This window comes from Eumetopias jubatus, unplaced genomic scaffold, assembly GCF_037043125.1.
Source record: "Eumetopias jubatus isolate StellerSeaLion01/CBP00866 unplaced genomic scaffold, mEumJub1_p1.0 scaffold_4, whole genome shotgun sequence".
In the NCBI taxonomy this organism is placed as follows: Eukaryota; Metazoa; Chordata; class Mammalia; order Carnivora; family Otariidae; genus Eumetopias; species Eumetopias jubatus.
In genome coordinates, this window is record NW_028274810.1 from 130,399,631 (window position 1) to 130,420,914 (window position 21,284).

General features: G+C 40.7%; 1 protein-coding gene across 2 annotated transcripts in view; it reads left to right on the forward strand.

The window, feature by feature from the left end:
- The window catches only part of EIF3H (eukaryotic translation initiation factor 3 subunit H), a 92,046-nt gene extending 84,415 nt beyond the window's left edge, over positions 1–7,631 (forward strand). The window contains exons 6-8 of one of the 2 annotated variants that reach the window (XM_028122527.2): positions 3,661–3,781; positions 5,800–5,932; positions 7,406–7,631. In XM_028122527.2, the coding sequence (XP_027978328.1) occupies positions 3,661–3,781; positions 5,800–5,932; positions 7,406–7,503 (352 nt within the window). In that variant the 3' untranslated portion in view covers positions 7,504–7,631. The remainder of the gene's footprint in view (positions 1–3,660; positions 3,782–5,799; positions 5,933–7,405) is intronic. The other variant, XM_028122528.2, reaches the window with a different exon arrangement.
- The last annotated feature ends 13,653 nt before the right edge of the window (positions 7,632–21,284 follow it).

Sequence of the window (21,284 nt, forward strand, 5' to 3'; positions counted from 1 at the left end):
GCCACATTGGTACCTGCTCTCTATCTATATACATAAATGCATAACTTTTTTTTTCTGAACCATTTGAAAGTAAATTCCTGACATAACTTTTAACCCATAAATATTTAAACATACGTCTTCCAAAAATAAGGATGTCTAAATTAAAGCCTCCCTCATCTTAAAAAACAAAGTTACAAAAAAAGCACTTTTTGACCTCATGCCATTATTATCCATTTCCTTTCACCTTTTGATTCATATTCACCTGTTTTATTTTGTGTTTTTTAAAGATTCATTTATTTATTTGAGAGAGAGAGAGAGTGCACACGATCGAGTGTGGCGTGGGGGGATGGAGCAGAGGGAGAAGGAGGGAGAGTCTTAAGCAGACTCCATGCTGAGGGCGGAGCCCAATGCAGGGCTCAGTCTCACAACCCTGAGATCATGACCTGAGCCGAAATGAGTTGGTTGGTTAACCGACTGAGCCCCCCAGGCACCTTGTATTCATCCGTTTTTGTAGTCAGACTTCTTAGTGTTCCATCTATTCTGTGTGGTCAGAGCTCTCACTAAAGTCACAAAGGACGACTTTATCACCGTGTTACTGGGTGTTGTAGACACTTAAACACTTAATATGTTGATGACTCCTTCTTCCTGAAATACCTTTTTTTGGAGTCTGTGCAACTGCAACGCTGTGAGGTTCCTTCTCATTCTCCATGGTGAGCCCTCTTTGCTCATCCCTAAAGATCAGTGTTCCTCAGGGTCTGTCATCTCGTGTGTACATTCCTGGGGTGATTTCATCTTATTTCTGTGTCTTTTGCTACCTTAGACCAGGGCCTCATTATTTCTGTTCCTGATTACTTTCACAGTCTCCTGACTTCCTGCTTTTAACCTTTTCCTCTTCCGTTTTAGTGATCTTGCTAAATGCAAATTGTATGATCATATTACTCCTTCACTTAACTTTTTGGCTGGTTCCCCACTGGCCTTCGAATAGAATCCAAACTTCTAGTCCTGGCTTCCAAGACTCTCTGTGCTATGACTGTTGTCTGCCTCTTAGTTTCACTGCTCTCTTTTTTCCCAGTCCTGCCTTTCTGTGCAGTTCTTCAAAGGCATTATGCTTTTCATGCCAGAGTGTCTGAACACACTGCCCTCACCCAGTGTTTGGCAGTGTCCTTCCCACCTTCCTTGTCTCCAACTCCTCTTCAGAAACTCTAACTTCACCTGTCAGAGAATCTGGAAACTCATCCGGTTCTGCCATACTATCTTTTATGCTTCCATTTTATTGGAATCATGACACCCTTGTGCTGTGTTTATCTGGGTGCATTCCTGTCTTCTCCTTAGGATGGGTGGAGTGCAGCAGTGTCTTACGGAGTTTAAGCCTTAGTGTCCGACAGAGTGACTAGCAGAGTACATATGTGCTCATTAGAAGGTACTGAAAGAGTGCATTTAGATGACAGAGTATTGATAAATTTTAATCTTGAAGTTGTTTAGAACAGTGTAGCTATATAATCAATGGATCTGGACATTTGGCTAGCTCCTTGCTAGAACAAATCATTTTATTCGCTCACCTTTCACCATAGGCCCAGACACTTAATTAGAGGTAAGTTAAAATCAAGCTGTTAAGAAATTAGAAGAAAACAGGAGCAAATACTTAATCTCGTTTACAAAGAAAAAGAAATATTTTAAAGTTAAAAAATGATTCACAAAATTAAAATGGAATAAGAAAAATATGAAAACTTAATTTGAAAAAAGCACTTTTTCAAAAAACTGAAACATTTGAAAAAAAGACTAAGTCATTAGGCCAAGTCACTGGGCCAAGGTTATATAGATAGTGCCAGACCTGGGATTTAGATGGTACATTTATTTACACACACACACACACATACACACACACACACACACATACACACACCCCAGTTCTGTGCTCTTTTCTGCTATTTAAGAAAGAGCCAAAACTGGCTAATTTTCTCCAGGTTATAGATACAGTCCATTTAGGATCCATACTGTAACTAAATTTGTCATTTATTCCCAACATTCCCAGGCTGTTCCTTCCTCAGCCTGCCCCTTCTCTGTAAATGCCATAAACCAGCATTTGGCTGCTCAAGCCAGGAAACTGGGAGTCACCCTCGGTTTCTCTCTCACTTCTGCCCGTTTTTCTCACGCTCTCCCATGCTTACTGCCACCATCCTCATCCAGGCCACCACTGTTCTCTTTGTAATACCACAGTAGGTTCTGTGTGCTTATGTGTGTAGCTTTTAAAGTAGAGATGAAATTTACATAACATAAAAATCTGCCATCTTAACCATTATTTTGTCTTCCCAGCACAGGAAGTGGGTGTCCAGTTTCTCTACATCCTTGCCAGCACTCCACAGTAGACTCTTAACTCATCTCCTGGTTTCCACTCTCCAGTCTGTTCTCTGCATAGCAGCCAGAGTGGTCATTTTAAAATTTAAGACAAAATATATCACAAACACATACAACCCAAGGGCACCATTTATGTTGGAGTTGAGGAGTCTCGTTCACACTGACTGTTGTTAGGGTGTTTTGTGGTGCAGTTAATGGCTTCCCATCTGTGTTTGTCTGACCTCTGTAACCTGTCACTGTGCTCCAGCCATGCCAGACCCCTTCTTTTTATCTGCCTAGTACTTGCCCATCTCAGGCATTCAGCACTGATGCTGTCTTCTGCTTAGAATACTTTTTTGCTTGGCTGATTCCTTCTAATCATTTGCTTTCAGCCTGTCCTCTCCATAAGGGAAAGAGATAGGGCAACCATACTATCTAAAGTGTTTCTACCTTTTTTCTCCTCCCTACTCCCAATCATTTGTAAGCTCAGTGAAGATAGAGACCATGAATGTCTCATGCATTATCGCTTCTCTGTTGGCTAACACTAAAGTCAGAACATAATAGGTGCTTAATACTTGTTTGAAATGAATGAGTGAATACTATTTGTTAACTAGGTATTTTTAGAGTACACATATGTAGTAGCAGGCTTTACCATGGTAGGAGATAGTTGCAGGCAGAAATCAATGAATATGGTGGTGATCGCACTAACCATGAGCATCCCTTTATAAGGTGATTTTGGTAAATGAGTTGCAATAGAAATTTCTGGAGAGAAAAAGAAGTGTCAGTGACTGTCCTATGGATTCTAGGAATGGCAAGAGGAAAGGAGCCCTCTTTTCTTCTTCATTTGGCTTTGCAGAATAAATGCTATTGCTGTTCTTTTAGAACCTGCTGGATAGAGGAATCATGTACCAGAAGTCTTAGTGTCTGGTTCCTCCTTTCCATGGCTCCTGATTTAAATGCTCTGGAGTACAGTTGGGGAGGGGGTGGTGCTAAGTGGTCTAAGAAAAGGGTGTAGGAGTACTGAGCTGAGGTTAAACTTGGTTGTTCAGAAAATATACATTATAGATAACCTGCTAGATATGTTTAACAGCTCCTACTCTGATATATGTATGCTCTGATAATAAGAAACTGAGCTATTTCAGATACTCTGGTGGTTACAGGTGTGGGTTCACTATGGAAAGTTTAATAACAAGCTGACTCAGATTCTTTCCTGTCCCCTTGCTTTTATGCGATGTGTGCTCTCATTCTTTTAGCAAATGGCAAATCAATTTAATATCTCAGAAGTGTTTAGAGCAGTGGCAGACCTCTGGCTTTAAAGTATGACATGTCAGTATATTTACATTTCAGCAACCATTTGGGGAAGAATCTACAGTTGCTGATGGACAGAGTGGATGAAATGAGCCAAGATATAGTTAAATATAACACGTACATGAGGAACACGAGTAAACAGCAGCAGCAGAAACATCAGGTTGGTGTTAGGGGAAAATTTGACACACACAGGATTCATTTCTAAGTATGGTGCTTCAAGAGTTATCTTCAAAACGATCAAAATCATATTTGATAAAGTATTGACTATTAGCTAGTAACTCTATCATATTTAATTTATTACCACATACTACTTCTAAGTTGTACCTAAAAATACCTGTTTTAAAAAGAGCCGGTATATTAAGCTCAGATCGCGATGGCAGTGTTATGCAATTAAGAGATACATTTATTGAGAGAATCAGAGGCAAAAGAGATTCTGGAGTGTCACAGCTCATTTCTTTACTAACTATAATTGGTTTGGTAGTGGCTCATTGCAGCATAGTTAGCAATCTTCAATTCATTTGAAAAACTGAGCAATTGTGATTAAGAGCAAGCAATTTTGATAGGAAATAATAGACCAACTGCTGTGAAATAGATAGTATAATACAGATAAAAACCCTAGAACTACCTGAATATTCTCATATGCACATATATACTGCTATGGCCATTTAACCTTTTCTTTATTCGTGTTGCTTGAAGGCCACATGATTTTCACAGTTCCTGGAATATTGTTTTTGGACTGTATTGCTCAGCATTTGATTCATAGATAAGTTGATTCCAGAATGTTTACCTGTGAAAGCATTTGTATATGACTACCGTGTGTTCATTAAAATGTACTTTAAACTTGGTGTTGTTAACTGTACAGTTCTCAGCGCAACTACAACTTAGGTGGCTCTGAGAATATTATATTTAAAAAATTTTTTTAATATCTATGTTCATATATAGTGAAATTTAAAATACTTTGTTTCTACTGTACTTAGAATTTAAAAAAACACATATAAATCTATAAAGTATTTACTTTTTAACTGAAAAGTGGATAGTTGGTAAAGATGGCGGTAGTGAAAAACTTCTAAAGGGTGGTGGGGGGAAGGACAGAAAAACCTCGCTTGATTCCATTCCCCTGCTGGTTCTTCCCATAGGGGAAGGATGCAACCTGGAGTATCAAATTGAAAATCTGTCAACTCTGAGATAGTTGATTCTGGAAACTAGTCTTAAACAGTCATTTTCCAGAATTCCAGCATGTCTTAAAATTTTGCATTTGATGTTTATTTGTACCAGCACCATTCATAACCCTTTTTAAATTTGTCTGGCTTCTACCCTCAAACCCTATACTGAGTTTAGAAATCTTTGCAAAAAGCAAGGTACTTTCCTTCTTTAGGAACCCAAGGACTTAAATTTTTTACTAGCCCACCTTGGTTTCTCATTACCTGACCTTTTAAGGCTCTATATGGGATATTTTCCCTCTGCCACTGTAAGCACCCCATAAGTATTACCTCTTGATTGTAATTGGCTCAGTAAGTTTGTAGTTGATCCATACCTTTAGATGTATCCCCACCTTCTCTTCTGAGAATCCTAGGAGTCCATAGTTTGACAGTTTTTGAGCATTTTCTAAGCTATAATATTCATTCTTAGCTGTAGAGCTAAAAGCACAGCTGATTAGAAGTATTTACTAGTATAATAATAATAGTGATGATGATGATGATGTTATAGTTATCACCATCATCAGCATTATTGTTGTTTTGGTCAGTAGGGCTAAAGTTGAAAAAATTCCCCAGTGTGGTGGTAATTACTTCATTACTACAGTTAAGGTGAGTCATACTTGTAATGCTGTCATCTACTCCATTGTCATAAATGGTAAAATCACTCCCCTTCACTCATTAATCATGAGCATCTTTGCCTTTTAAGCCCTCAGTTTCCCACATAACCAGTTTCTCTTTCGATATCATTAGTTATAGACTCTTAGAGCCCAAAGTGACACTAGAGTTTCCAACAAAGGAATTTTCTTTGTTGCCATATTTATTAGATTCTTAGAAGGAGGAGTTACCATGGGTTACCATTTATAAACCTGAGGTTGGAATTCAGGGCAGTGGGGTTTTGCTGATTGCATAATTGATGGAGGTCTTTTTATTTTTCCCTTCAGTTAGAGAAAAATAACCAAATCATTTCTTCTCTGAATTTTAGTATCAGCAGCGTCGCCAGCAGGAGAATATGCAGCGCCAGAGTCGAGGAGAACCCCCACTGCCTGAGGAGGATCTGTCCAAACTTTTCAAACCTCCTCAGCCTCCTGCCAGGATGGATTCTCTGCTCATTGCAGGTATTGTTAGCCAGTGCAAACATGGCTAGTTTTCTCTATTCCTTAGGAAGCAGAAGACAAGGAGAGATTTATAAAGAGAAAAATATATCATAAAAGCTGGTGTATTTAAAATGGTTGAATGATGAATTTGAATTTAGCACCTATAATTTCTGAAATTTAAGAATTTGTCAGTCTTTGTTATTTCTAAGGTCCTTTCAGTGCTTCTTCACTCTGTGTTTAGCTAAACATTTTTGAGATGGCATTATAAACTTTCTAAAGTGGAAAGGTTTTATTTGAGTCATCTTTCATAGAAACCAAGGAAAAATATTTACGTTCCATAACGCAGAAGATCATTCAGCTCAAGCTGCTTACTTTTCATGTTCCAGCCCAGCACTGAACCCACGTCTGTTTGTGGGTGTTTGAATTGAGTTGGATTTTCTGACTGGAGAAAAAGGATTTCCCTTACTTTGACTTATATTGTAGCAATAGGAATGCAGTTCTGGATGTACTTTGAGAGTATCTACCATTTAACACCATCTTTTAGTGGTGGGGTCTTGTGTCCTATGCTAGAACTTGATTTTGCTCTTATTTAGCTGTGATAACCTTATTTCTGTATAAATGTTGTTAAATACTGTTTGATTCATACAGCCGGTTGTCTGTGAGAGATTTTTTTAGAGTGAAAACCCCACTCAAAAAAAAGCTAACACTGTACAATTTCTCAGTTCTATTTATACATTTTCAGAGTGTGTGTGTGTGTGTGTGTGTGTGTGTGTGTGTGTGTGTGTGTGTGTGTGGTGGCGCGCGGGGGAGGGGGGTCAGATTCCAAATTCTTAAAACCTTCTAGAACACACATAAATTTGGGAAACCAAGACACATTCCTTACTTAAGGTCCAATTCAAACAGACTTGTATTTTATATATATATATAAAATACCTTGCATAAATGTTGCATCAGATTAGATCATTAGTTTTAAGACTTAAAGAGCAGCGATGGACCCCTTTCTTCATGGGGACTCTCTGCTTCTCCTCTGTCTTGGGTCAGAAAAGGAACCCTTAATATTTCCAGAGCACAGCCTGAAAACTACTGTACTTGTGCACATCTGGGTCAGGTGGTCCATTTTGTTTGCAGTTCTGTGATTTGGTAGCTGCTTTGTCCCTGGCTGAGGGGAGCCTGGTTGAGGGGAGCCAGTGCTGCTTGCTCACTTGTGTTAGTACAGCATGCGTCCAGGCTCCAAGGTCAGTACTTAACTGCTGTTGTTTTTTTTCCGTCTCCACGTAACCAAGAGCGGAAGATAGCTTATTTTCAAAAGAATTTACATTCTGTATTTTAAGGGTATGGACAAACAGAATTGGTTCCTATAAACTCTTGATTCAAAACAAATTAAAATTCTGGTGATTATGTATTATGCTGATTTTCTTGCTTGCCTAGTGTGCTAGGTCATTTTATAATTTGTGGAACATTGTGACTCTCTTTCTCACTTTCCCAAATGCACAGGCCAGATTAACACTTACTGCCAGAACATCAAGGAGTTCACTGCCCAAAACTTAGGCAAACTCTTCATGGCCCAGGCTCTTCAGGAATACAACAACTGAGAAAAGGAAGCTTCCAGAAAAGGAGTTTTAACATGGACTCTTGAGATCACATTGGGGCAATTCTTGGAAGAAATACACTTGTCTAGTGGAAAGTCTTTCTAGCGAATAATAAAGTAAAAATAAAACAACCTTGACTGCTTGCTCATTTGATTTTACATGTATTATATCTAGCTTTTTATTTTTGTTTTGCTTATACTATTTATCCCTGAAAGATTAAACGGATTCGACCAGAAGCTACATGGAGCCCAGACCTCCAGGCTCCGTTGTCTTTGCTGCTCTGTGTGAGGTGCCACTTTTCAACATGCAGTCCACTGCCGCTTGTCCTCACCCATGACCTAGCGGCCCTGGTACCTACTGGGAATTCTTTACTCCATTGCTCCCAAATTAGTGCCCTGGAAGCCCAGGCACCCTCTTGCCCAGGCTTGGAATCGTATGGCATGCTTCTTGCGGTCTGCCTTTTCGTTTCCACCGGTGATGGTCTACCAGTCCCCATGCTCATAGGTCATTAATCAGGCGCTACAATTTTTCTAAAAATTTCATCAAGAAAGCCATCCATGTTTTGTATGAAAATGAAATTCATTCTGCGTCTATTTTTTTTTTTTTATTTAGGAATTCTTATCTTTTCCATACAATGAAATACAGTTCTGCTGACATTATGTTTAATAAGTGGGGAAAGAAGAATTGGAAGAACAGTACTACACTGAGGGGAGAAAAAAAACTTTTAATTTCATATTTGAAAGACAGTCAAGGGGCTCCTGGGTGGCTCAGTTGGTTAAGCGTCTGCCTTTGGCTCAGGTGTTGATCCCAGGGTCCTGGGATCGAGCCCTGTGTCTGTCTCCCTCCATAGTGGGGAGTCTGCTTTTCCGTCTTCCTCTGCCTCTCCCCCTGCTTGTGTTCTCTCTTTTTTTTTTTAAAGATTTTATTTATTTATTTGAGAGAGAGAGAGAGAGAGAAAGCACATGGGGGGGGAGGGTCAGAGGGAGAAGCAGACTCCCTGCTGAGCAGGGAGCCCGATGCGGGACTCGATCCTGGGACTCCAGGATCATGACCTGAGCCGAAGGCAGTCGCCCAACCAACTGAGCCACCCAGGTGCCCCCTGCTTGTGTTCTCTGTCTTGCTCTCTGTGTCAAATAAATAAAACCTTAAACAAAAAAAGATAATCAAAAATCCTGCTCTTTGTAACACCAAAATCAGTGAGATCTACAGCTGCGGATTGTGCCTGTGAGACTTTTATTTCGTGACTTTCACCTTGAAGACATGGCCCATAGGAAGATCAGAAAGAACGGGTAAGGGGTAAGGAGAGTTGAGAAATCCTTTTTTCTCTTCCTCCCCCTGCCCTAGCATTGTTTTGGAGGTACCACTGGGGCTCTGGGATCAGGCAGCTGGATTGAAACCTGACTCTTTTCCCTCTAGGGTATCCTTGAACTAGTTGCTTAACCTCCCTGTGCTTCACTTACCTCATCCAAATGAGATGAGGAAAGGGGACAAGTGTATTACCCTATAGGGTGGGTGTGAGTGTTGAAGTTTATTGAAGATTGGGGTAAAGCACCTAAAACAGTGGTTGGTATGTAGCAGATGCTCAGTACTTACCTGATGAGCGCTACACTCTTTAAGTTCTTATTCAGGATATTGGGTTGTTAGCAGGGTTTTGCTTTTAAAAAGCTATGGCCTTTGGGGCGCCTGGGTGGCTCAGTCGTTAAGCGTCTGCCTTCGGCTCAGGTCATGATCCCAGGGTCCTGGGTTCGAGCCCCATATCGGGCTCCTTGCTCGGCAGGAGGCCTGCTTCTCCCTCTCTCCCTCTCCGAGCTTATGTTCCCTCTCTCGCTGTGTCTCTCTCTGTCAAATAAATAAAATCTTTAAAAAAAAAAAAAAAAAAGCTATGGCCTTTGACCATTCTAGAATTCAGGTACTTGCTCACATGAATTAATTTTTCTAGGATAAACTCCTAGAAATGGACTTAGTGGTCAAAGAGTATATAAAATTCTAAGACTTTCTACCTGTATTGCCAAATTGCCTTCAAGAAAGGTTATACTGATTTGCACTCCCACCCATGGGGCTTGCTTATTTGAGTCCACACATATTTGAGTGTGACTGTGTTACATAGATGAGATGTATTGATAAACAAAACCGGTCATGTTCTCTGTCCTTGTGGATTGTATACTCTGTTGGTTTATTTCCTTGCATTCTAATTGCCTACATTTGGAATTCTATTGTGAGTTAAACAAAACACCCTTGAAGTCTCAAAGAGTAAAATAAAAGGAAAATCAGTTGAAACATAGTTACTATTTTCCTCATGGTGTAAGATTAACAGGATTCAATTATATTTTTTAAAGATGTGGTTACTTACTAAATTCCATATGACTGTTTAGATACCCATAACTCAGAGTAATATGTGAGTGCACACTTGAAGATTTCAGGAGTTTTGGGTTAGGAATTACTGTAGTGGGAAAAACTGTTTAGGGAAACATGTCAATGGAAATTAAATCTGCACAGTATGTAGTGTTAGGGAATAGCTTCTGTTCGCATTTGATTTGAGTGCTATATTCTGACATTTTTCAGGAACAAATACGTATGGTTCATCTTCTATAAATATTTGCAGTTTCTTCAAGTTGAAGTGAGAAAAGCTCATAAACTGAGTACCAGGTCTAATAAATCATTCACTTACCCAAGAAAAAAACACAGAAAAAGCCTAGCATGTTAATCTAATGGAAAATTAAATGTGACAAACCGAAACAGTAAAACATTTGAAGTTGACCCCATGATCATTGATAATGCTTTATAAGGTTCTAGAAGACATAGAATTATTCTTAATTGAAAATACCTGAGAGAATGAATCTTCAGACTGCCCCAGATAACCTGATTTTTTAAATACTGAGGTAAACTAAAAGTTTTTTCTCCATTTTTGGAAGCTTGGAAATTGAGATGTGGTTATTATCTAATGCTAACTTAATTATTTTGAAATTTCAAATTTTAGTGTCTTCTAAAGTGTTTCTACATTGTTCACACTGTATTTTTTAACATTCTTTGGAAAACCTAAGTGAAACCTTCATTTTCAAACCATGCTGGCTGGTGTGTTATGAAAGAATCATTTTGAGTTTTAAACTCCATCTTTATAGTAAACATTTCTCATTCATATTAAATATATACCATTTACCAGTTTTTCCCTTAATCTTCTCATTGGGCATCTTCTTCTGTGATAGTCCTATCATAGAAATGGGACAAGGGTATTTAGAGAGGTAATACTAAACCGGGGTCAAGCCAAATGCCTATAGGGCTTATTAGCAAAGGACTCAAGTGCCAATCTACAGAGCCTGATCAAGTCGTCAGTGCCTTGGACAGTGCTTTGGTCTATCTCAACAGAGGTCTATCTCCCTTCTGTTGGGACAGCAGTTAGTAGATAAATAATGAGGGGAAGGATGAAGATCCCGAGTCTCTTAGATGTTTACAAAGATGAGAGAAAAGCAGTGGGTGGTTTCTGCATCCTATAGCCAAGACTGTGCAGTGGAGGAGTTAAAGCTGGCTTTTCCGTGTGGTGACTTTTCCAAATTAGAGTCTGCACCTCTTTGCGTGGATTGGAACAGGGACAGGGATTGATCTGCCTCCAGATTACTTGAGACAGGGAGGGAGGGGCTGGGGAGCCAGAGCTACTGGGAAATTATAGTTTGCTGGAGCAAACAGCTGTCGCCTAATACCCATTCCCTTGAGTTTCCTTTTTATGTAGAAAAAAAAGACTCTAATGAACCTTAAGCCTGGTTGGCCCTATAGTAGAACCCATAATGGCTATACCAAAGCCTCAGTAGTGATTTTAGGGATAAAACCCACAGATACAGAAATGGTTTTCAAGAGCCACCACCCCCAGCTTGGGGAGTTTGGGCCAATCCTTAAGTGGTTTGGTCTATCCCAGACAATTCTTCGATTACCTATAGTCTTGTTCTCAGAGGCTGTTAGGCCCTCATATCAATTATCATACGATCACTTTATTAGAGTCACAATTTGATTCCACAGAATTGGTGTTGACATCAGTTTCATTTTCTTACAACCGTGAGTTAGGCAACCCATTTTCAATTCTTTGAAAAGATTGGATGTAGCCTCAGAGTCTTACTAATTTAAGTATTCCCTGGAACCTTCATGAAGTGAGGGGATAGTAGATGGGTTACTGAATCCATGCATATAGTAGGACTTGGCTGGAAGCCCTTTTCAATAGGTTGCAGATACATCTTTAGTCTTCCTTCTACACGTATCTTCCTTTCAGAAAAAAACATAAAAAAATCCTCATCCACTGATGTTATACTATAAAGAAAGGTAAAAATGACTTTCTCTTCTTTTAATCCCCAAATTACTGTTTTTACATTTGGACAAAAGTGAAGGACTGTACCACTTCATCAGACCTGTAACAATAGAGGGTGGCCCATTCTCCTTATTTAAAGTTGAGTTGATTGCAGTAGGAAAATATTGCTTCTGGCATTTGTGTCAACCTCAAGACATAAACTCAGGTGTCATTTCCATTTCCTTCAGTAATATTTTTTTTCATTGACCTTTCTCCAGGGCACAGCCATTTCTGGCATCTTCCATCTTCCTTTGTGGATATGGAGGCAAAGGATTTGTTTAACTTTTCTGCAGTGTTTACCGCTTCTGACGGTAAATGGTCCTTGCCTTTTCTTCTTGGACCATAGTCTCTCTTGCCAATGTTTTACTTTGTATGTATTGGAAACAGCTCTTATTTTGTCAGATCCCCCGAGTAATCTTTCCCCACCTTTGTTTATCTTGTCATTTGGCTTTCACTTGCTTAACTCATTTCTAGATTCAATGTGCCTGTGATTTTTTTTTTAGTTTTGATTGTTGCCCTTCTCCAGTTTGAGGTTTTTAAATTGCATTTTATTTTTTTAAATAGTCACAGAGATTTTTAATTTTTCCTTGATCTGATCATGCGTCTCTGAATATCATAATTCTCCAGTCAGGCAGGCAAGTGTCCCAGTAACCTCATCCCCTAGATCACAATGGTGAGGGTCTATTTTTCTCTTTGATGCGTGCAGTCCCCATTATTGCTAATGAAAGGTCTTCGTGTGCATTAAGGGGAAACTAGACTTCTAATGAGATACAGAGAGGAATTGCAGCTGATGATTTCCACTTCTAGCCCACTGTACTATAACAGAAATGTACTCTCAAGAGGCAATGGGCCAAAGAAATACAAAATGCATGTGCTGCCTACATAAAATATCCAGTCTGGTCTTAATGGCCGGGTGGTATTGCTTTGGCTTATAGTCTCTGGTATTCCATACCTGCCGAGGGGGACCTTTATTATGGAGGGGAAAGACCCAGATCCTGGAAGAAAGTGAATAGACTAGTTACATTGCATTTGAATCAGCTTTTAAGAACGATCTATGTTAATACATTATTTTATATATTAACAAAGTACTTGCTCGTATATTTTCTCATTTAGAATGGGAAAGGAGGACAAATGCATTATGAAGCCAACGTGCTTGGTACTAAGAATACTAAGGGAGTGAGAAACATGTTAATTCCTGCTCAAAGATGATGAAACCAGACTTCAAAACGGTGATTGATTAAAGCAAACCTATTCATAGGTGGCAGGATCAGGACTGGAGCTCAGGTCTTGAGTCCTCTTACCAGGACTTGGCACAACTTCTCAACACAGCACGAGGAAAATAGTTCTTATTTCAACATAGATTCCCGTTCATCTTGTATCTTCCCCTCTGTGGTGAACCAGTCTCTCCCCTCCCCCACCAATTTCAGGCCACTGCTTCTCCCTCTTCATTGCAGTGATGCACTGCAACCTCTCTAGGCTCCCAGTGGTGAGCTCCCAGTGTTGTGTTTATCATTGGACCTTTTTCTGATTGATGTACAAGAAGTGAGATTCAGGGGTTCTAGTATCCATTCAGGCTCATTTCTTGAGTAGAGAATATCTAACTTCTCATAACCATTTGTGATACAGGGCTGAGTAGCACAGCGGAGTGCAGGGGAAGAAGAAGAGAGGTACAAAAATGAAAGCATGCCTCCGGGTTCTTAACACTTGGATTTTCTGTTTCTAGTCCATTTCTGTCCCTGTTTGTGTTCCTGCCCCCTAGGTCTCATAAAAGCATATTTGAATCTTCTTAATAACACTACCCTTTATTTCCCTTCATCTTTGAGTTGGTTTCTGTTGCTTTCAACCTCAAAAATACCTAACCCAACTCCTGTATATGCCAAGGTTTATTTGCTATGAGACCTAACAGATTTGAGAAGGTGCAGCCTTAAGAGGTAATAGGAGAATGAAAGTTACTTTGCAAATATTTTAATAGAATTTTAGAGCAGGAGGGGACCTAGCCTGATCTCTTGGCCACCACAAACCTCCCATTCACAGATGTGGAAACAGGCTTCAAGAGTATTAAATATTGTTTCCAAAATAACCTAGATTGTTCACTCTTTTTTCGTATTATTCTGTCTCAGTATTTTTTTCTTTTTCTTGATTTGATATTTATATGTATTGCCAAATGATCAAAATGAGTAAGTCTAGTTAACATTTGTCACCATACATAGTTAGAAAAATTTTTTTCTTGTGGTGAAGACTTTTAAGATCTATTCTCTCAGCATCTTTGAAATATGCAATTTAGTATGAACTTACAGCCACCATGCTGTACATGACATCCCTGTGACTTATTTTATAACTGGAAGTTTGTACCTTTTGACCCTTTACACCCATTTCGTTCACCCTGCACCCCCCCCCCCGTCAGCATTTTGTAAAGAGCTCAAATGCTGCCCAGTATACACTGAATCTTTCCGATAGGAAATTGCTCTCTCATGCACTGTGGAGTTGATGAGTGTTTCTGCAGCGTTTGGAGCACAAAGGTTGCACATTCTCAAGAAGGACTTAGGGGCTAATTAAAACCTCTTGGATATCTGGGTCACCTTGACTGTTCCGTCTGGGAAGTAGATGGAAGAGGTGAGTTTTTGCTTTTTTGCTGGAGATTGGTGGTGTAAACAGGTGGTGGGGTATTCTAAATTTGGTCTGAGATGAAAACATTTCAAGCAAATGAAACTAAGATTCTTTTGACAGTAAAGTATTTGTTTAGAGATGCAGATGTCAGTTTTATTAAAGTACAAAGCAGCATTGCAAAAAAAAATGGTGTGTGTGTGTGTGTGTGTGTGTGTGTGTGTGTGTGTAAGTAAGAGCTACTCCTAACAAAACACTTTGGAAAAGTATAACTCACGTTTGCCCTCACCTTCTGAACTTAAGATGAAATGCTGTGTGGAGTCCATTCCCTCCCACTCCCAAACTTAGGGAAGGAGGGAAGCTAGAGCAATTTGTTAGGAACAAAGACATTTGCATTTGTGATGTTCACGTCATTCTGTTCATGCTTCTGTGAATTCACAAATGCACAGAAATTCAGAAATCATCTGGGGTAGGAGAGGGAGAAAGGGAAGGTGTTGATTTTGTATTTTCATGAGGCCCTGATGTGGCAAATCTCAGATGACAATCTCTCTTGTTTCAACGGACTGTGGCAGTCGTGGGGAGCTCTGCTGAAAGTGATTAGAGGCTGGCCATGCAAATCCTCCATGGATTCTGAATAAATTCAGTGTTAGCAGTAAATCATTGCTCCCAATTTAAAGCACACTTGGACAAAACGATAATTTTCTCCTGATGCTTTCATGTACTAGACGCTTGCCTCTCATTACTTCTCAGAAGAAAAGTCAGCCAACCTACCAGCCAACCAGTAAGAGTGGCATTTTTCCTTAAAGAGAATCGAGTGGTGCTTACCCTGTCAGTTTAGCATTTTTGAGTCTTTATATCTAAATTAGCAGCTGGGTTTTAGCTCTGCAAGTGGAGCATCATTGTGGGATGAAAGACTTAACAGTTTAAAAATGGTGATCATCATGGGTTTTCCTGTGTACTGTATTAATGTTAGGGTAGCTTCTGGGGTTCATTCAGACAAATGTGCCAGATTGCGTTCAGCTCTGGGAATGATAGGGTAGTACACGTCTTGACCTGCAGGGGGCTTACCCAAGGACAAGTGGTTCTCTTAAGTGTGGCACCCAGAGCTTGTCCAAAATGCACATCCTCAGGCCTCAAACCTGCACTTTAACAGCCACCCTGGGTGATGCTCGTGCTTGCTGGAGTTTGCTCTGGAACAGTGGTTCCTGAATCTGGCTCTGTGTCATTAATGTCTGGAGAGTTTTTTAAAAAGTGAGGTCTTGAAATAAGGCCTAGGAATCTGTTTGTTTGTTTTTCTGTTTTGTTTTTTAAGTTGCCAGAGATGATTTGGGGAAGACATTGCAATGAAGTAGAGAGTAGCCACTTCTATTAGAAGTGAAGAGTAATAGTTAGACCAGGTCATGGGGAAGGAAGGGAACTCGAGCAGAAAGAACTCAGGCCTGACGGGGAGGAGACAAAGGCTGGAAGGAGTCATAGGTCTGGAGACTTGTGTGCCGTGCCTGGGGGCCTTCTCTTGGAGTCACCAGCAATTGAAACCAGGTGTACAAGGAGCCTGATAAAATAGCAGGGCATCCTTTACCCGACAGTGATCCCAGGAGCCACCTGCAAGCAGCTGCATCATGTACGACAGCAAGAAGGACAGCAAGCGTGTGCCACTGCACAGCCTGGCGCCCAGCAAAGCCGCAGTGACATGAAATCTGTGTTGACTCGGCAGTGGGAGGGAGAGGCACTGTGACAGTCTGCCTCCCATGTTCGCCCTCGGCTACCCCTAATTAGGGTCAAGGAGCCAGATTTTTTTCAAAAGGAAACAGAAAACAAGATTCAGATAGGTATTAATTTTTTTTTTAGCAAAAATGTAATTGTTAGACCCAAGTCCCATATTTTATGATGAAAACCATGTTGGAAAAGAAATAATCACACTGTTCTCTCCCTTTGTATTAGTCAAAAATCACATGCAATTCTGTTTGAACTGATATTGTCAAAATATGACCCATTTAATCTTGGGAGAAATTTCTTGGTATCTGAGCACCATTGGTAGTGTTATACTAGAGCATGCAAAATATTCAACATTCAGTGAAGGGATTTTTTTTTTTTTTAAGGTTTTTATTTATTTGACAGAGAGAGAGACAGCAAGAGAGGGAACACAAGCAGGGGGAGTGGGAGAGGGAGAAACAGGCTTCCCGCTGAGCAGGGAGCCTGATGCAAGGCTGGATCCCAGGACCCTGGGATCATGACCCAAGCCGAAGGCAGACGCTTAACGACTGAGCCACCCAGGCGCCCTGTGAAGGGATTTCTTGAGCACCTTTACAAAAATGGCAGGGAGAAGTGCAGTTTTAGCAAACTGCAAAGTCTCAGCCTAAGAGCCTATTCAGAATGGAGGCTTCATGGACCACCTGGGGAAAGGCATAGCCACATACCTGGAGGCAATCGAAACAAATCATTGGAGACATTAAAAATAGAGTTTTCTTTCTTGCTGCCAATATCCCTTTCTTCCTCTCTACTTCAACTTTTTTTGGTAGTCTTTTCTGAAACTTTTTTTTTTTTAAGGAGCCTATAGAAATTTAGATTTAATTTGTTACAGCTTGCATTTAAAACTCTGGAAAAATGAGAAATAATTGGAAGATAACAGTAGCAGCTGCCTAACCAGTTGTTTCAAAATACGGCAATAAAATATTAAACTTGAGACTTGCTATTTTTGTGCATGGATGTCTGTCATTGGTTATGAAAGATTTCTAACCTCCCTACCAAGTTAATATTTTAGGAGGGGGTAGGGGAAGATGCTTATGATAAGTTATGGACTTAAATATTATTCCTGGACCAAATTTGTAATAAATGAGGCCCCGACTGTAAACTTTACATATACTAGCAATTATTCTCTTTTAAAAAGTCAAGGGAAAACAGCCAAGTACATTGTTTAATTGACCTGGACTAAAAGGCAGCCTCGGATTTTGGATACTACCTTTGGAAAAAAGCCTGCGACTGATTCAGCACATAAATCGTAAGAACTTGGACTTAGAGGGAGAGTGAGCAGTTCTGATGGAAGATGGAGTTTATTTGCATTACAAATGGGAGGTATGGAATGGTTAAAGTGTATTAAATGAACATCCAATGCTACACAAGGATGGAGTTTCATTATTCCTGTAAATGGAATTAGCCTGCAGCAACAGCATGGACTATTCAGGTTATTTTAGTGAAAATGGAGTTCCATTTGCCCATGGATCAAGGTACAGTGTGTCTCAAATTGGGCATGCCCAGAGCAGTTGTTTGGGCATTCTGAGTGTGGGGTGGGGGGGAGATAGTGGCATTCAGGGTAAGGGGGGCCACAGCGCCTATGAAATGTTGCAGCCTCTCAGATGGGGATGGAGGGACTGGGGGTGTTTCCCTAATGTGTCCCAAGGAAGACTAGTTTTGTGGGATATTTATAGGTGCTACCTGGGGAGGAAATCCCGAGAACTTTTCTGGTTACATTAACTTGGGAAAAGCTTGCTTAAACAGCATTAGATTGGGTTCTTCAAGATTTGCCAACTTTTAATACAAAAAGTGAAGTGTAAAGTTTCAAGAAGCAACAGTACAGCTCCTGGCTGCCCTAGGCACAGAGCCAGTTAGTATCTGAGTGAGTACTTTCACTTAACTCTGATGATGTTTTCATATCTTAAAAATGGAAATTGCTAGGATTTGACCGACAAAAAATGGCAATTTCACCTGATTCAGCCCAGTTCCGTTAGCACACTATGTATGTGTATAGTGATGCCCAGCTCATAACGATTGTTGGGAGAATTTCACAGGGTGACGGGTGTAAAGCTCTTCACACTCACAGTAGCAAGCATTCATGGACTGGTGTTGTATGGACTATGCGACCAAAACAATGTAACCAAGAGCAGTAGCTCCAAGGAGGGCTATGGATTCCAGGGAAGGTTGCTAGAGAGCTGGGGTCAGCATGCTTTCTATAAAGAGCCACATAGTAAATATTTTAGGCTCTGTGGGCCAGAAGGTCTCTATGGCAACGACTCAGCTCTGCTGTTTTAGTGGGAAAATAGCAACAGATCATATGTAAGAAGATGGGTGTTGCTGTGTTCCAGTAAAACTTTATAAAACTCTCGTGACGGTCTGTATTTGGCCCCCACTCTATAGTCCTTCTGACCCTTACTTTAGGCAAAGGAAAGCAGTGAGTTGTAAAGATAAGATTGAATTGGATGTTTGGAGACCTAGATTTTGTTTCCAAATCTGCCACTGCCTGTCAAGTTGACTTCTTTGAGCCTTACCGGGTTTACCAAGTGACTGTATTTTCTGCCCTAATAAAGTCATAAACTAAGGACAGCATGGAAGGAGATGCTGGAAAGGCAGTCTAAAACTATGCAGACAGATAGTAGTAGTTTTCTAGGGTTATTTTCTGTTCACATACTCATTTGTCCAACAAGTTCTTTTTTAGTATCCTCTATGGATCACTACTTTGTGGCTATGTTTGTGAATAAGATATTGCCCTTGTCCATACAGAGCATGTGTTCTCTTGGGCTATTTATTTTTGGAGTGTTGTTATGATTTAAATGGAAAATGGTGCTCTAAGAATTATTGACTCTTCACTTTTTACAGAAAACCCTTTGTCCTGAGAAGAATAGAGCAAGGTAAATGAGAAGGTGAGTTCTTCAAATATAACGTTAGTCTAGAGAAGGGACTGACCTTTCCCAAGATACTTACTGAAAAGGACTTAGGATGAAGTCGGGCTTAGTTGGGATTTGAGCTCTAACTGCAGTCTTGTGTATAAGAATACTATATTCTGTTTATACAGCAGATTCTGCCTCCAGCCACAGATGTTTCCGGCACCTGGTTAATTTATCCAGGAAAGGCCAATGCTCATTAAGGCTCTCAAGTCCCAGAACTAAGTTTTATGGGTAGGGAAACTGAGGTACTGAAATTGGTTATGGGATTGGCTCAGATCACAACTCGCTGGATGTAGGACTCTGGCCAACACAACTGGCAGGTCCTAGGAAGGGGACCAAGGTCTCCCTCCCTGGGACTCCCTGACTCTCAAGAACAGCTGAGGCTTCTCAGACCCCCGTCTCCAATTAGGCTTAAGAAATATTAGAGGGACTTGAGACCCTGCCGGGAGAGAACCTGTTTTGCCAAAGAGAGGCGTGAATCAGGAAACCAGATGTTGCTTCAGGGTGCAGGAGCCCTGGTAGCATCGGAGGTGTGAGTCCTGGGCTGCAGTCTCTCAGGGACATGCTGGATATGTGGCAACTGGGTCTCTCTTCTTCCTTTTGCTAGCTGGTTTCTAGTGTCTCTTGAGTGGCCCGTATCGGGGCTGCCTCTCAGTGGAGACACATCGGGAAACCAAAGTGGATTCCTGTCTAGAGATGGTTGTGATATCATTTGTCACTTTCAGTTTCACTAAGCACATCCAGAGGTGGAGCAGAATGTCTTACCCTTTCACCCCAGTCTGTGGCGTGGTCATTAACCAGGAGGCCATGTCAGAACCTCCCAAAGGGACCCCCGGGGACTGGGGGAGTTGGGTGTGTACAGTATAGTTTGAACAAGCTTATGTAATAGTATAGTTTAATTTTGTACTTTGGACATTAAAAAAAGAATCTGTTGGTTTTGTGATTTGCCCATCTTGGCATTTGCCTAAGTGAACTACCAAAAGTGAAGCTCATTCAAATTTTCTTGGCCACTTGGGATAACCAGTCATTCTAAAAATTGTTGGGAGACTGGGAGATTTTAATGTTTATTAAGAAAAAAAAAAAAGACTGAAATAAAAATAGACTCTTTTCTAGTTGCCTGGATGAAACAACAGCCCAGAGCTGGGGATTCTGGACACAGTCACAGCAATAATGTGAAGACTAAAAATAATAAAGTGCCATGTCTTTGAAAGGGCCATCCCAGCTTTCAACATGACAAGAATGGTTAGTGAGTGGGCTTTGTATTGTGTTTGGAAAGCCAACTGATCTGGGTTGGCCAGACCTGGTGAGAGCTGGGAGTGCAGATCTGTTGCTGTGACCTCAGGTCCCCGAAGCTTAGCTCCAGCAAGGAAATTATGGATGTTCCCAGGTGATGGAGGTCCAAGTGAAGCAGGGCCTCACCAACTCAGGTTGTAGAGGTCACACTTAGAACCTGGCGCCGTTCAAAGGTTTTTTGACTTCTTTGAAAGGCTAGCAGGAGGTGGGGAACTTGTATTTACACACAATAGTTTTAAGCCACCAAGATTTGGGGTTTTTTGTCCCCACAGCAAAACTTAATAAGTTCTGACTCACTAAGCCTCAATTTTCTCATCTGCAAAATGGGAGTAAGATTAACCTCCTACGGCTATTGTGAGACTTCAATGAATTAATGTTTATAAATTGTGTAGTCAGTGCCTTGTATGTACAGGGTGCTCAATAAAAGGTAGCTCAACAAAAATGTTGCTACTGTGTTGCTACTGTGTTACAGTGTTGAAAACAGCTTTTTCCTTCAGCCATTGGTATGGTCACTTACAAAGGCTCTAAAGAACTTGGGGCACTTGGTATGGATTCTGTCCTTGGAGCTGATTTCCCAGAGGATGAGTTAGATTTGCTCTGATTGATCCACACTCTCTCAACCAGGCTTGACCATGTCTGAGCATATATGCATTTTATGCATCTTAATTGAGCACCTCTTACACGCCAGACCTTGGGCCCAGGGAAAACTGGGGAATAGGTGGGAATCACTACCTGCATCAGTATGCGTCGTCTGGGTGCTCAGGGAAGCAGATGCCCTTGGAGAGAAAAAGGGGTGGGGGCTGGAGGGAGGCAGAGAGCCTTCAGAGAGCCCTGTGAAGGAGAGAGAGCAGGAAGGAACATGGGTAGCAGGAGTCTCAGATGGCTGCCCCGTTCTAAGA